Source organism: Brachyhypopomus gauderio, chromosome 2 (assembly GCF_052324685.1).
Source record: "Brachyhypopomus gauderio isolate BG-103 chromosome 2, BGAUD_0.2, whole genome shotgun sequence".
Classification (NCBI taxonomy): Eukaryota; Metazoa; Chordata; class Actinopteri; order Gymnotiformes; family Hypopomidae; genus Brachyhypopomus; species Brachyhypopomus gauderio.
Window position 1 is genome coordinate 38,100,729 of NC_135212.1, and position 15,202 is coordinate 38,115,930.

The following is a 15,202-nucleotide window of genomic DNA, read 5'->3' on the forward strand; positions in this document are numbered from 1 at the left end:
GTGTAAGAAAGAGAGAATGAGAGAGTGAGAGCAAGAGTGAGAGTGAAAACGAGAGCAAGAGTGAGAGAGTGAGGGGAGACTTGTTTACTAACATTCTTCTGTCTCTTGGTGTAATGCTTTAGTAGTGACACTGTAAGGCAATGGTGATATCAAAGCTAACAGGGCTCTGACAGAACCCTCTCTTCTCAGAGGAACACAGACTGACATGTAACAAGGTCTGTGGAGGGTGGAGGAGAGATATTATAAGGAGTCTTATACCACTTCTCAGGACCTCAGATTGACCTCAGATTCACACATTACACAACATTCATCACCTGTGGCCTGAATACACGTTACACTAATGATAGCACACAAGGCTCACACACTCTATGAGCAAACACACACATGGCTCACACACTCTATGAGCAAACACACACAAGGCTCACACTTTCAGTTGAGATCCCCAACAAAGAACCTGGTTTGCAAATACTGCTCTTTCACAAAAATACACACAAGATATGTATGTCACATCTCATACGTATCAAGATGGATCCTTATCTCTGAGATCTATAGTGATTGTTTCTGTACTAGTTTATACAGCACAAGAAAAACATTTTTTCTGTTTTCTGACAGAGGAGAAAGATCTAATTGTGTGCTGGACAGACAAAAAAATACATCCGAGCAAAAATGAAAAATGAATCAGTTGCTACAGCCTGGTTACTTCAATATGCTGCTTCAGAAAATATGATGTGGTGGTTGATCAGAATGGGTGGAGTATAATGGGTGGAGTGTAATGGGTGGAGTATGATAGGTGGAGTGTATTGTTGGTGGAGTACAATGGCAGACCGTGCATTTCACAACTAGGCCTTCAGTAATGCTCTATCTGAATCAATCTAGCCCTCAGCAACAAATATATGGTTATAAAAACCATCTTAATATGCAGAAGTACAGTATAAAGAGCCAGTGCAACACAGATAGATAAATCTGTAGCCTTAAAAAAGACCTTTATTGAATAAACAATCCAGGGGTGAACAAGTCTCCTTCTACTGCAGCTACAGTTGCAACACACATAAAAAACTTCAAAAATAACATCAGAAACTTGAAATATTATTCAGTAAAATAGCAACATTATACTCGTCAAAAAAATCTGATTATTTGTAAACAAAATCTATCCTCCTCTCTTTCCTCAAAAACAGTTCAATTAATCTTGATCTGTGCGTTTTCTATTACCATCGAAGCTAATGCTAACTACCACCAACTACTACCAAATACTAGTTGGTAACCTGAAAGTGGTGGACAAATCCTCTTCCTGGTTGTGACAAGCTTTTCTTGAAAAATTCATTTTGAAAATGGCTTTAAAAATAAATCTGCCACCAGATCTGTTTCTTCTTCTACTTTAGCCAGACTAGCCAAGGAGTGGGTCTGAATGATGTTGCCATATGCCTGCTAGTGGTCCCTGGTGTCACTAACTCAAAATCTGATTGGTTGAAGCAACATTCACTTTGTGTTTCATCAACATTTATTTTGTATTAGAGGGCCTGCAGATTTCTTTGACTTTGACTCTTCCTGGCAACAAATGATGGCTGAAATGTAATTCGTTAAATGCTTTGGGATTGTATCTTTTTTAGGCCAACAGAGAAGGCCTTGCTGGTGGAGTATGATGGATGCAGTGTAATGGGTGGAGTATAATGGGTGGAGTATGATGGGAGCAATATAATGCACCTGCTGAATATTCTGAAAAATCTTGTGTAAGTTTGTTTTCATGATGTTGCTGCTTCTGTTTCGGTATCTGGATCTGTGTAGGATGTGAAATGTCAGACAGCTTTGTGACTGGCTAATTAGTTGATGTTTTGTCCTAATTATCTCATTCTGTGCAGTTACCACAGCGTCTTCCTAAGAGGCCCAGCACTAATCCCCCATTCAGTAACAAAACATTTATTTCCTTCTTTATTTTGCTTGTGTGTATGTGTGTGCACATGTGTGTACGTGCGTATTTATGTGTGTGTGTGTGTGTGTGTGTGTGTGTACATACATTCTTACCTGCTCGTTGGGCTTGGGTGAGTTTGGCATACACACTGTCTGCTGATTCAATCAGAGTGCGGCTTGTCTGGATCATCTGCAGGAAGTCAGCCACAGGAAACAGGAAGTCACAACAGGAAGTGGGATACAGCAGAGAGAGAGAGAGACACACACACACACGCACACACACACATGTTTACTAGGCCATTATGGGATTTAGCATCATTGTATAGGCTAGGATAAACAATGACCAGCTTCCTGTCACAGAGCTGAAGAAGTCTGAAAGTCTCTTTCACAGCACAGTGAGTTTATTTAGGTAGGACAGTGCTGTAATGCTCCACTCAAAGTTATTTTGATTTGACTTATAGTTGTTTCTGTACTGTGGGAAAAGGAGATTGGAAAACTGAATGCATGTCCTAGTATCCTAATGCAGCAGTGTGATAGTACTGTGGAAAGTGGATGCATGCAAGCATGCTAACAAGGCAGTGTGTTCACAAGTTAACTTGGCAGTATACTAGTGTGCTAGCTGGTAAGTGTGCTCATGTGTTAACGTGGCAGTGTGTTTATGGGCTAACATGGCAGTGTATGTATGGGCTAACATGGCAGTGTGTTTAAGGGCTAACATGGCAGTGCATTTATGGGCTAATGTGGCAGTGCACTTATGGGCTAATGTGGCAGTGTTCTAGCATGCTATATCAGCAGGGTGACTGCATACTAACATGGTAAGAGTGCTTGCATGCTAACACAGAGTATGCTAACTGGTCAGTGTGCTGCCATGTTAACAGGGCAGTCTTCTGATGTGCTAACCAGTCATTTTGCTGGCATGCCAAAAGGGAAGTGTGCTAATGTACAAGTATGCTAACATGCTAATGTGTGCTAATGGGGCAGTGTGCTAATGTGTGCTGGTGTGCTAAAGAGGTAGTGTGCTAATATGGCAGTGTGCTGGCACACCGTGTCATAGGCGGTGAGGACTTTGCGAAGAAGCTCTGGTACGGGGCCCTGTGCCTCCATGCTTGGATAAGCATGACTCAGATCCACCGTCACACGCTCCGCTCGCTCACTGTGCAGGAGCCAAGACGACACAGCCAGGATGCATTGCTTCATATTAGCTGCTGGAGTCAGACCACACAGTTCCTTAAACGACACCAGGGCATTCTGTAAGACACACGCATGCACACACACATGCATGCATAGGAAGTTTAGTGTTAAGTATGTAAGAATTGTCACAAGGGCTGTATGTTCTTGTGTAGAATCTGTGTTAAGCCTAACACTAACCCTAACCTTAACTGACCCTAGCGTCTCTAACCCTAACCCTACCTCTAACCCTAACGTCTCTAATCGTAAAATCTCTAACCCAAACCCAAGTGGTTGGTGTTACCTGATTTGCAGAGGAGAGAATTATAACATTTATACTAGAGATCTATAACATTTATAAATCTTTGTGCCTTGTTCAACTCTACACTCCTAAAAATCCTAATATGTGCTCTCTCTCTCTCTCACACACACACACAGTTTTTGTTTTATGTCTAATACAGTTTCTCTATTTCTTCCTCCCTCACTCTTTCTTTCCCCCTTCACTTTAATGTCCCCTTACATCACAGTTCAAATCACACAACACACACTTATGCTCACTAATACTGTGAGAGTGTGGGAAAATATTACTTCCGGTGCACACTGGCAATTTGTTACAGATGTATTTTCATGTGTAGTGTTGGGGCTTTAGTTGTCACACTGCAGTGACAATCCTGCTTCATAATTCTGAGCCCTCTGTCTTCATCCTGGTCATCTCTCTGCCCTGTTACCACATCAGCAGCACAGAGGTGCTGCAGCACACATCATAACCCTGGATACTCTTCAACCCTGTTCAACCCTCAACTCAGTTTGGTTAGAGCACAACTAATGGAGATGTTCACGAAGGTTTATGAAGGTGTCATAGCCACCCCTAGCTGCCATTCAGTAGATGAGTGAGAGCCCTTAAGGATACTGGTACAGAATCCTTTACCCATGAGTCACTGCTTCTTTACCCATGAGTCACTGCTGCTGGAAGGCCGTTTGAAACCCCACAGACAACAGTCTCACTTCTGCTCACTGTACACTCTCTGTTCTGCTTTAGGTCTGAAGAAAATTCTGTCAGTATTGAACCTGTCAAAAAACTAGATACGTGTAGCATTCATACTGCTGTCTTGTCATGTGAGGAAACCCAAAGTCTGAAGCAGTTTTGCGTAATATTTGATTGCCATAGAAACTACAAAACTTTTTTTCGTTAGTATCTTCCAGCAGAAACAGCATAAAGGTTGAGGCAAATCTTCATCTGAGATCATTTCCTGAAACACTAGGACATGTGGGTATAAAATAAAATATAAAAAATATGAAAACAAAGCTATAACAATATTAGAATGGCTCTAGAATGGCACATTTCTGCAGCCTAAAAGAATCAAATTCATCCATCACCATGTGTGCATGCATGCAAGTGTGTGTGTTCATGTGTGTGTGTGTGTGTGTGTGTGTGTGTGTGTGTGTGTGTAAGCAGAAAGCTCCAGGCACTCTCTGCTCCCTGTGTGTGTGTGTGTGTAAGCAGAAAGCTCCAGGCACTCTCTGCTCCCTAACTGAATAAGAAAATTGAAAAATAAATACACTATATTGCCAAAAGTATTTGTTAACCTATGAGCTTAAGTGACATCCCATTCCTAATCCATAGAGTTCAATATGATGTCGGTCCACCATTTGAGGCTAGAATATCTTCAACTCTTCTTGGAAGGCTGTCCACACGGTTTAGGAGCGTGTTTATGTGGATTTTTGACAATTCTTTCAAAAGTGCATTTGTGAGGTCACATACAGATGTTGGATGAGAAGGACTGGCTCTCAGTCTCTGGTCTAATTCATCCCAAAGGCGTCCACAAAGTAGACAAATTAATAAGCAAGGAAGCATGAAAGCCCAAAGTCATGAAAAACCACCCCACACTATAATCCCCCCTCCACCAAACTTTACACTTGGCACAATGCAGTCAGACAAGTACCATTCTCCTGGCAACCGCCAAACCCAGACTTGTCCATCAGATTGCCAGGTAAAGAAGCGCGATTCGTCACTCCAGAGAACGTGCCTCCACTGCTTTACACCACTGCATCCGGCGCTTTGCATTGGACTTGGTGATGTATGGCTTGGATGCAGCTGCTCGACCATGGAAATTCATTCCATGAAGCTGTCTGCGCACCGTTCTTGAGCTAATCTGAAGACCACATGAAGTTTGGATGTCTGTAGTGATTGACTCTGCAGAAAGTTGGCGACATCTTCGCACTTTGCGCTTCAGCATCCACTGACCCCACTCCGTCAGTTTACGTGGCCTACCACTTTGTGGTTGAGTTGTTGTCGTTCCCAAACATTTTCATTTTCTTATATAGTTGACAGCTGACCGTGGAATATTTAAGAGTAAGGAAATTTCATGACTGGATTTGTTGCAGAGGTGGCATCACAATTCCACTGAGCTCCTGAGAGTGATCCATTCTTTCACAAATGTTTGTTAAAACAGTCTGCATACCTAGGTGCTTAATTTCATACACCTCTGGCCATGGAAGTGATTCCGATAATGTGGATGGGTGAGCAAATACTTTTGGCAGTATAGTGTATTTATTAGTTATGCATTTATAATGCATAAAAAGATATCTGTGAACGGTGAGGGAGGATGCCAAGACTGATGCATAGTTTAAACACAGAACAGGTAAACACAAAATGCTATTTTTAAATGAAGGTGTTTTTTTATTATTAAGGGAGAAAAAAATCCAAACTCTAATGCGGGAGTACAGGGATGTACATACTGCCTATAGTAATAGAGAGAAGGGTGGACCCAAGTGCCGGTAGACACTAATGCGTTTGACAGAGCTAAACACAAGGGTTAAACATGTAACAACACAGGTAGAATAAATGAAAGCAATGCAGAATACTCAACGCATAAAAGAACAGAAAACAAAATCGTGAAAGTGCGATAAAACGAGAAACAAAACAACACGGTAATCTCAACGCATAGAAGGAAAAGAAACCTAAATCGTGCAAGCACGGTAAAACTAGAAACAAAAACCAACGCGTGAAAGGAAATACTCAACCGTAAGGAGACAGGAGAAAGAAACAAAATAAAAAATAAAACCAAGGACGCCAGGGGAAGTAACTGGCAGCAGGCAATAACGCCGCAACAACACAAAACCCTTCCTAAAATAAAGATAAGACTGATAGGAAGAAATATAGATGGAGGAAAACTTGAGGTAGGTCAGGGAGCGATGCAGGAGAGAGAACCTCGAATAAGCAAAGGAGTAGTCAGAGAGAGAAAGGTGACGAAACACCTTGTAGCGAAACGCAACCACGAGAAAAGTAGAAGCAGGCTGAGAACATGCAGACCGAACGAATCAGCAATGATCCGCCTCACCAAGTTTCCTTAAGAAGCCCTCGGAACAGCTGAAATGGATCACCGCTGATTATGCCCAGCGAGTCTAGGGCTGACTCTCCTGGTGGTAGAAGGAGCGGTATCCGAGCCAGCCCTGACAGAGCTCGTCAGGAAGTCAGGAGGAAGTCAGACACCGAAGCGTCTGCTTAAGGTCCTGGCTAGTGCGCTCAGTTTGTCCATTAGTCTGGGGGTGAAACCCAGAGGATAAACTAGCTTTGGCCCCCAAGAGCCTCAGGAAAGAGCCCCAAAAGTGACTGGTAAACTGGGGTCCCCTATCGAACACCACGTAGGTAGGGAAGCCGTGGTGCCGGACTAAGTGATGCAGGAAGAGAGATGCAGTCTCACGATACTGATATTTATTTGCACTTCCGATCCGATACCAATATCGGTTAATACCGATACCGGCCTTTCCGAGCATGTATTAAAGTTTAAAGTTATTTAGCCAACTTACTTTGTTGTCAAACTCATGTTGAAAAGCGTTTTACTCTTGATAACAAGTAGCCAGCTGAATTAGGTGTGTTTGAATAATACACAATGGTTGGTAAGGAGAAACTGACCTGTTTATTTAGCAATTAATAAACTCAAAATAGACAAAATATTAAATAACAAACAGAAATAGCATCAGTAAACCAAGGATTATAAAGCCACAAGTGCAAATAATATTGTAAATTAAATTAAAAAAGCAAAACACACAACCTGAGTGGAAAATAGTCTATTAACAAATAGTCTATTAACATTAACATCCATCAGTGCTCTTGAACAAGTGTAAACCAAAGCTTAAAAAAAATCTGTACACATATCGTAAACTAATTAAAAGCAAAATGCCTTCTACTCCACACTTTGCTGCTCCATCCCCATCTATACACTCCCTTCAATTTCTGCCAAAGCGTTTCTGCCAGTGTTAGTTGTGTAGGACCTTTCTTTTTGTCTTCGGTTTTCTTTAGAAACTCGTCATGTTGTTTATGGGTGTATTTCGCTAAATGCTTGATTAGATTGGCTGTATTAAAAGTTCTTACAGCTTTACCACCACGCTTGACTTTACTGTGGCATATGTTGCACTCTACCTCTTCGTCTTTGTCATCCTTTAAAGTAAAATAATCCCACACAACTGACATTTTTACCGATAACTTCAAATTTACACGGTGGTCCTAATGGTTAAGAGATGCCGCGGAGCTAAATTGGGGCAGACGCTATGCTCGTGTGCAGAAGGTGTGCTGGAAAATGCGGACCGGATTTTACTCCCACAGCAAAAACCGGAATGGATTATCTAAATGGGTGCACTGGAAAACCAGGATCGGACTTAAAAAAAAAACTGGATCGGGAGTCTGGATCGGCATTTTCTCGTGCCTGCCGATTCAATACCGATATGCATTTTTTGCTAATATCGGCGGCCGACCTGATCCAAATATCGGATCGGGACAACCCTAGTCTCACGGGCTGAGGGGAGTTGAAGTAAGGCCAGAAATCTCGCTGTTTTGGAAAACCGATCAACAATGACCAGAATAGTGGTGTTACCCCGAGAGGGAGGTAACCCGGTTACGAAATCCAAAGCCACGTGCATCCAAGGCCTTGAAGGAATAGGAAGTGGGCATAACAAACCGGCAGGTTTAGTATGAGTCACCTTATTCCTGGTACATGTTTCACAAGCGGTGACAAAACGAGTCACCTCTTGATCCATCCCGGGCTACCAGAACCTACCCTGAAGGAGCTTTAGCATACAACGTGACCTGGGATGGGCAGCAAAAGGCGAATTGTGACCCCACTCCATTACCTTCTTTCGTAACCTAGGGTGGACATAGAGACGACTAGAGGGACCACCACCAGGCCCAGGGTCACTGGTAAGTGATTGCTTGGTTTCTACAGCCCACTGCAGAGGTGCCACAATTTTGAATGCTGGCAGTACTGTGCTGGGCTCAGAAGAGTGAGGTGGCAACTCCCACTGGCGGGACAGTGCATCAGGCTTAGCGTTTTTTGTTCCGGTAGTCAGAGGCGTCGACCTCTACTATGAACGGTAGGTCGGGATCCGGCATACATGGCCAGAGTGTTCTGGGCAATACGATAGCCAAGAAAACCTATCTCTTGGACATGAAATAGCGACTTCTCTAGTTTAACGTACAGATGGTTTTCGAGGAGTAACTGAAGCACCCGCCGGACGTGTTTATGTTCAGTCTCAGATCTACTGTAGATAAGGATATCGTCCAGATAAACAAAGACGTACCTGTCCAGAGATTCCCTTAAAACCTCGTTAATAAAGCACTGGAACACGACCGGGGCATACATTAAACCGAAGGGCATGACCAGGTGCTAACAGTGGCCAGAAGATGTGATAAAAGTGGTTTTCTATTCATCACCTTCTCTCATCCTGACTAAATTATAGGCACTTCTCAGATCGAGCTTCGTGAATATCATGGCCTGCTGGAGGGCCTCAAAGGCGGTAGCCATGAGGGGTAGAGGGTGACAATCCTTAACCGTGATCTTATTAAGCCCCCGGTAGTCGATACAAGGTCTTAGTCCTCCATCTTTCTTCCCAACAAAGAAAAAACCTGCTCCAACAGGAGAGGTGGATGGACGGATGAACCCGGCTGCCAGGGCCTCCTGTATGTACGTTTCCATAGCTCTACATTCAGGAATGGCCAAAGAGAAAAGACGGCCCCTAGGAGGACTAGTACCTGAACGTAGCTCAATAGCTATGTCATGAGCCCTATGAGGAGGGAGTAAACCTGCCTTTTTTTACTAAATACCTCTCTGAGGTTGTGGTAAACGGCAGGAACCTGAGTAAGATCAACAGGATCCGGTGTGTGACCGGTTTCAGGGTTACTTTTTAAGCATGTTTCCTTGCAGTTGGCTCCCCAATTACGGACTGAGCGGGAAAGCCAATCCAACTCTGGGCTGTGGGATTGGAGCCAAGGAAAACTCAGAATAATACGCATCTGGGGCGCGCTGTTGACATAAAGGTTGTTCTCTATGACCCCCAATACTCATATCTAGCAGTATAGTTTGCTTGTTGACTTCACCTGAAGTTAAGGTACACCCATCAACAGCCGCTACAGACAGAAGCTTATCTAGGTCAGTAAGCGGAACCCCCAGTTCTTTGGCCAAAGAGATAAAATTGACAGCAGCACCTGAGTCAACGAATGTCAGGAGGCATTTATCTTCTGATGACCCTTCTTGATAATTGCCATGAGGGCGTCAACGCCCCATCCACTTTCTGAGGCTAGTGTTCTGAATGCTAGGACATTTTTCCTTGTTTAAGTGCAAGAGACAAGGCCCCACTACACCCCCTGAGGATGGATGGTAAAATGTGCTTCTCATAGCCGTGGCGAAACGCTCGTAAGTAGTACACACTTCAGCTTCACTTCAGCTCCTTTAGCAGCCCTCACTCCTGCAGAAGACATTGCTTTAGAGCAAAACAGCAGACGCCCCATCATTGTGGAATTTGATGAATATATTAAGTAAGCGCTAAGCGCAAGGCAAACCTTTCGATTTTCGCTGCAGACCGTTGCCTTACTAAGATGTTCTGCATCCCCAATGCTGTACAGAAATGCGCCACTGGCAAAGAAGCGCAAAGCGATACAGACCGTTTGGGGTTTAGTAAGAGCTTTACTATGTCTTGTGATTTTGGGTTTTTGCTTAGCACTAGCATTAGCAACAATATATTTTGCTTACCATTAACATAATATAGTAATTAAATATAACTACTGCATTAGATGTGTTTAAGCTGTAAACCCTAAGAAGGGCCATAGGAAATCATGATGTGTAAGGAGTTTCAAAGGGAAGATGACCCAGTCAACGGGAAGTTGAGGACCGCAGTGTTAGACTGATAAAGGAGAAGTACAACATACTGGTGTAGGACAGCATCCCTTTGAACAGATATTCTAATATGTTGAAACAAATGGAAAAGTCATGTCTGCTTGAACAGCAAAATCATGTTTGCTCAAACAACAACACCATGTAAAGTATAGAAGAAGATCTAAGCGTTTGGGGGCGGAGAAATCGTATATAAAGACGACATGTACAAACACTGGTTGGGTCTCTCTGATGTAAAATGTTAGAATGTGAGATCCCCAGAGATATCTCTGTTTTAATAAAGGCCTTTTTTGCTATTGCTATAATTTTGGTATGGTTGTTCCTGCTATCTCTTTCCCATCAAACGAACGCGCTGGGCTAAAGTGGTAAATAGAAGTTTAAAGCCCTCAACAGTCTAGTGGTCTTCTCAATAAATGGCCCCAATAATTTACAGAGATAAATAATACTGTGTCTTCTGAACCTGCAGCGCTCAAATAAGTAGTCATCTGGAAAGCCCAGTGGATCTGTCCTGTCCTGGAATGACCTTGGAGCTGGTAGCATGAATGCGCTGCGCACTACACACGCTCCCTCATCTACTGGATTTTCTACAAATGGGCATGCCATGGTCAATCAACCTTCAGCATTCACTGTTAGCTGCTCTTTTTATAGCCTACATTTTGGATTATTTATATCACCTGTATGAAAATCTTGGTAAGGTAGCTTTCTGTATCCATTTCCATTTTGCACCATTAAGTTAACCACACATTTACATTATTTATACTGAACATATGTGAATTGCGGAGTGATATGTTTTGCTTGTAATTGGAACACAAAAGAGGAAGTATGGGGATAAATATATACCTAAAAGTATCTTCACCTAAATTACTCAGTTATTATTAATACTCAAGTACAAAAAATTGTATTTTTTGTGATATAGAGTTTATGCTAATGTATGTTTGTGGACCTTAACTGCGATTAGACACTGTATTCCATTTTACATTGACTGTCACGTTGAGGACCCCGGCCCCTCCCTTTTGGGCGTGTGTTTACGTTGTCCATGTGCATCGTCTGCGTCTGTGGATATCTGTGGTGATGGCTATGTCGTGTGATAATCTGTCTCACCTGTGATTCGTCTTGTAATCACGTGGGGCTAATGTGGTTTGTCTATTTAATGTGCGCTCCTGCAGTGTCCTGTGCTCATCGTTGTCTACAGTCTACACGTTGCTGTGTTTGTGTACATGTTCCACGTGCGCTATTGCGCAATATTTGTGTTCTCCGTGCGCTATAAGCGCTATACTTGTGAATAATAAAAGTGACGTCTGTCGCAGCAGAGGATTCCGTGTCTCATCCTTCGTGACAGCCCGGACATCACAGAACGACGATCCGACCAGAGACACCAAGACCATGCCAGGCTACGCAACCCGGCCGAAAAAGGCAAAGCGCCTCAGCAAGCGGCATCACCGCGCTTCTTCCTCACCCCCCCCCCCCCCCCCCCCCCCGCGCCGCAAGGCCACGCCGACTAGGGCCCAGCTCCAGCAAGACCCGGAGTGCTCTTATATGCTGTGCGCGGCTCGGGAGACCGTTATTCCCGAGCTGGCAGAAGAATACCTCCAGAAGGCTGTAAAGATGTGGCAGGAGAAGGACCCCTCTCCTTCCCGGGCACTCTCGCCCCTGCGGGTGGGCATCCTAGAACTTGAGGGGGACCCTCCCTGTCGTGAGGAGGGAAGAGAGGAAGAGGAGTCCCCCCCCCGCCCGCACCTGCTTGTTTTAATCCCACTCCCGCCCGCACCGGCCAAAAAATCGCTTGTTTTAATCCCGCACCCGCCCACCACATACACATTTCTGTCGCCCCCGCCCGCAATCCTAATATGAATTGAATTAATTAGATTTAGTACTTGAAATTTTCTTATGTATTTATTAAAACAGCAATATAGCGATTGATCGCGCTGTCCCATTTCTTATCACAGTCCAAACACATCCCGTCAGGTGACGTACACCAACACTTTCTGACATGTATCACAACAAGCCGATTTCCATCTCCATTAATTACAATGGAATATGACTTCCATGCATCAGACTTTCCTGTAGTTGGCTTAATTGTGGTGTATTCGCCTGTTTTAATAGAATTTTCCACAGCTGAAACTGGTTGACCGTCTACAGCAGGGGTCGGCAACCTATGGCACGCGTGCCACCATTGGCACACCGAGGCATAGTCACTGGCACGCGACACGCTGGACCAGCATCAGCAAAAATATATATTTTAATATAAATTATTCTATTAATGGATTATACTTTCGCGAGTGACCGTAGCGCGCGACTCCGCACGCACACCTCGCGCGAACGGCGGAGGCGTTTAAACTTGGCGATCGATCGCGATATAATACTTTTTGTGTCAATTTACACCTCTCCCCCTCCTCGGTCAACAATTTAAACTCGCTGCCATAGCGGCACACTCATTGACTGGACATGTTAAAGTTGGCACTCCATGTCTCAAAGGTTGCCGACCCCTGGTCTACAGTCTCTGCCATTTCTATATCAAAATGACAAAATGACGCACACTTCATGTTCACGTGATCAGTTGCTTAGCCAATATTTTGAATGAGTTTATTACTTACTTACTGAATGATTAGTTGTTTTCGTCCTGTTCCTTATGCAAGGAAATCATTGCGTTGTTATTATTATAATTTTCTAGACTATTAATTTGCGGGATTTTTCTACATGTATATGTGGTCCCGCTCCCGCATCGCCTGGACTAATTCAACTCCCGCTCCCGCCAATAACAATTAAATTCTGTCCCGCGCCGCAAGATATTCTGTCGGGTCCCGCGGGACCCGCGGGATTACCGCGGGAGTGCAGACCTCTAGTTCAAGGCATGGAGCTGAGACGGGAGATTCAACTGGTCTAATGGGAGGATCATGGGACGCTGCAGTTGAACCGGCTAGAGTCTGTATAGCGACGGTTATGTCGTTGAGTTGCTCCATAATCTGCCATAGTACCTGGTCATGGCTGCCAAGCAGCTGCCCTTGGTTAGTGAGGGCAGCTCTTAATTCTGCTGTTTCGTGTTTAGCAGCTGGGTCCATGTTTCAGCTGATTCGTTCTGTGAGTACAGGGATGTACACACCACATATAGCAATAGAGAGAAGGGTGGACCCAAGTGCTGGTAAACAACACTAATGCGTTTGACAGAGTTAGACGCAAGCACGAGGGTTAAACACGTAACACAACACAGGTAGAATAAACAAAAGGAACGCGGAATACTCAACGCATAAAAGAACAGAAAACAAAATCGTGAAAGCACAATAAAACAAACAAAACAACGCGGTAATCGCGATGCATAGAAGGAAAAGAAACCTAAATGGTGCGAGCACGGTAAAACTAGAAACAAAACCAATGCGGAAAACTCAACGCGTGAAATGAATTACCGTAACGAGATGGGAGAGAGAAATAAAATAATTAAAGCAACCAAAAGAACGTGGAAAAAACAGCAACCTGAAAAATTAAACCAAGGACGCCAGGGGAAGTAACTGGCAGCAGGCAAATATGCCGCAACAACACAAAACCCTTCCCAAAATAAAGATAAGACATGATAGGAAAAAATATAGATGGAGGAAAACTTGAGGTAGGTCAGGGAGCGACGCAGGAGAGAGAACCTCGAATAAGTAAAGGAGTAGTCAGAGAGAGAAAGGCGACAAGACATCTTGTAGCGAAACGCAACCACGAGAAAAGTAGAAGCAGGCTGAGAACGTGCAGACATGATCAAACGAATCAGCAATGATCCGCCTCACCAAGCTTCCTTAAGATGCCCTCGGAACAGCTGAAACGGATCACCGCTGGTTACGCCCTGTGAGTCTAGGACTGTCTCGGGTGCCTCTCCTGGTGATAGAAGCAGCGGCATCTGAGCCAGCCCTGACACAAAACTACATGGCCCTGTGTGAAAAAGTGATTGCCCCCTTGTTAAAATATACCGTCACTGTGGTTTCTGACACCTGAGTACACTGTCTCTAGCCATTCCCAGGCCTGATTATTTCCACACCTGTTCTCAAATTAAATAGGACCTGCCTGACAAAGTGAAGTCCACCAAAAGATCCTTAAAAGCTACACATCATGTCAAGATCCAAAGAAATTCAGGAACAATTGAAAAAGAAGGTAATTGAGATCTATCACTCTGGAAAGGGTTATAGAGCCATTTCCAAAGCTTTGGGACTCCAGCGAACCACAGTGAGAGCCATTGAAGACATGGAACAGTGGTGAACCTTCCCAGGAGTGGCCGGCCGCCCAAAATTACCGCAAGAGCACATCGCCGACTCATCCAAGAGGTCACAAAAGACCCGACAACAACATCCAAAGAACTGCAGGCCTCACTTGCCTCAGTTAAGGTCAATGTTCATGCCTCCACCATCAGAGAGAGAATGGGCAAAAATGGCCTACATGGCAGAGTTCCTAGACGAAAACCACTACTGAGCAAAAAGAACATTAAAGCTCATCTAAATTTTTTCAGAACACATCTTGATGATCCCCAAGACTTTTGGGAAAACATTCTGTGGACGGATGAGACAAAAGTTGAACACTTTGGAAGGTGTGTGTCCCAGTACATCTGGCGTAAAAGAAACACTGCATTCCAGAAAAAGAACATTATACCAACAGTAAAATATGGTGGTGGTAGTGTGATGGTCTGGGGCTGTTTTGCTGAATCAGGGCCTGGAAGACTTGATAAATGTAACTATGAATTCTGTTGTCTACCAAGATCCTGAAGGAGAATGTCCAACCATCTGTTTGTGACCTCAAGCTGAAACGAACTTGGGTTCTGCAGCAGGACAATGAACCTAAACAAACCAGCTAGTCCACCTCTGAATGGCTGAAGAAAAACAAAATGAAGACTTTGGAGTGGCCTAGTCCTGACCTCAATCTGATTGTGATGCTGTGGCATCACCTTAAAAAGGCCGTTCATGATCGAAAACCCTCCAATGTGGCTGAATTACAACAAT

The 15,202-nt window shown here is 43.9% G+C and overlaps 1 protein-coding gene across 3 annotated transcripts in view; it reads right to left on the bottom strand.

Moving 5' to 3' along the window:
* LOC143502845 (inactive phospholipase C-like protein 2) overlaps positions 1–15,202 on the bottom strand; it is a 104,889-nt gene that overhangs the window by 16,510 nt on the left and 73,177 nt on the right. For all 3 annotated transcript variants that reach the window (XM_076995548.1, XM_076995549.1, XM_076995550.1), the window contains 2 exons: positions 2,950–3,153; positions 2,020–2,095 (listed from right to left, as the gene is read on the bottom strand). In XM_076995548.1, the coding sequence (XP_076851663.1) occupies positions 2,020–2,095; positions 2,950–3,153 (280 nt within the window). The remainder of the gene's footprint in view (positions 1–2,019; positions 2,096–2,949; positions 3,154–15,202) is intronic.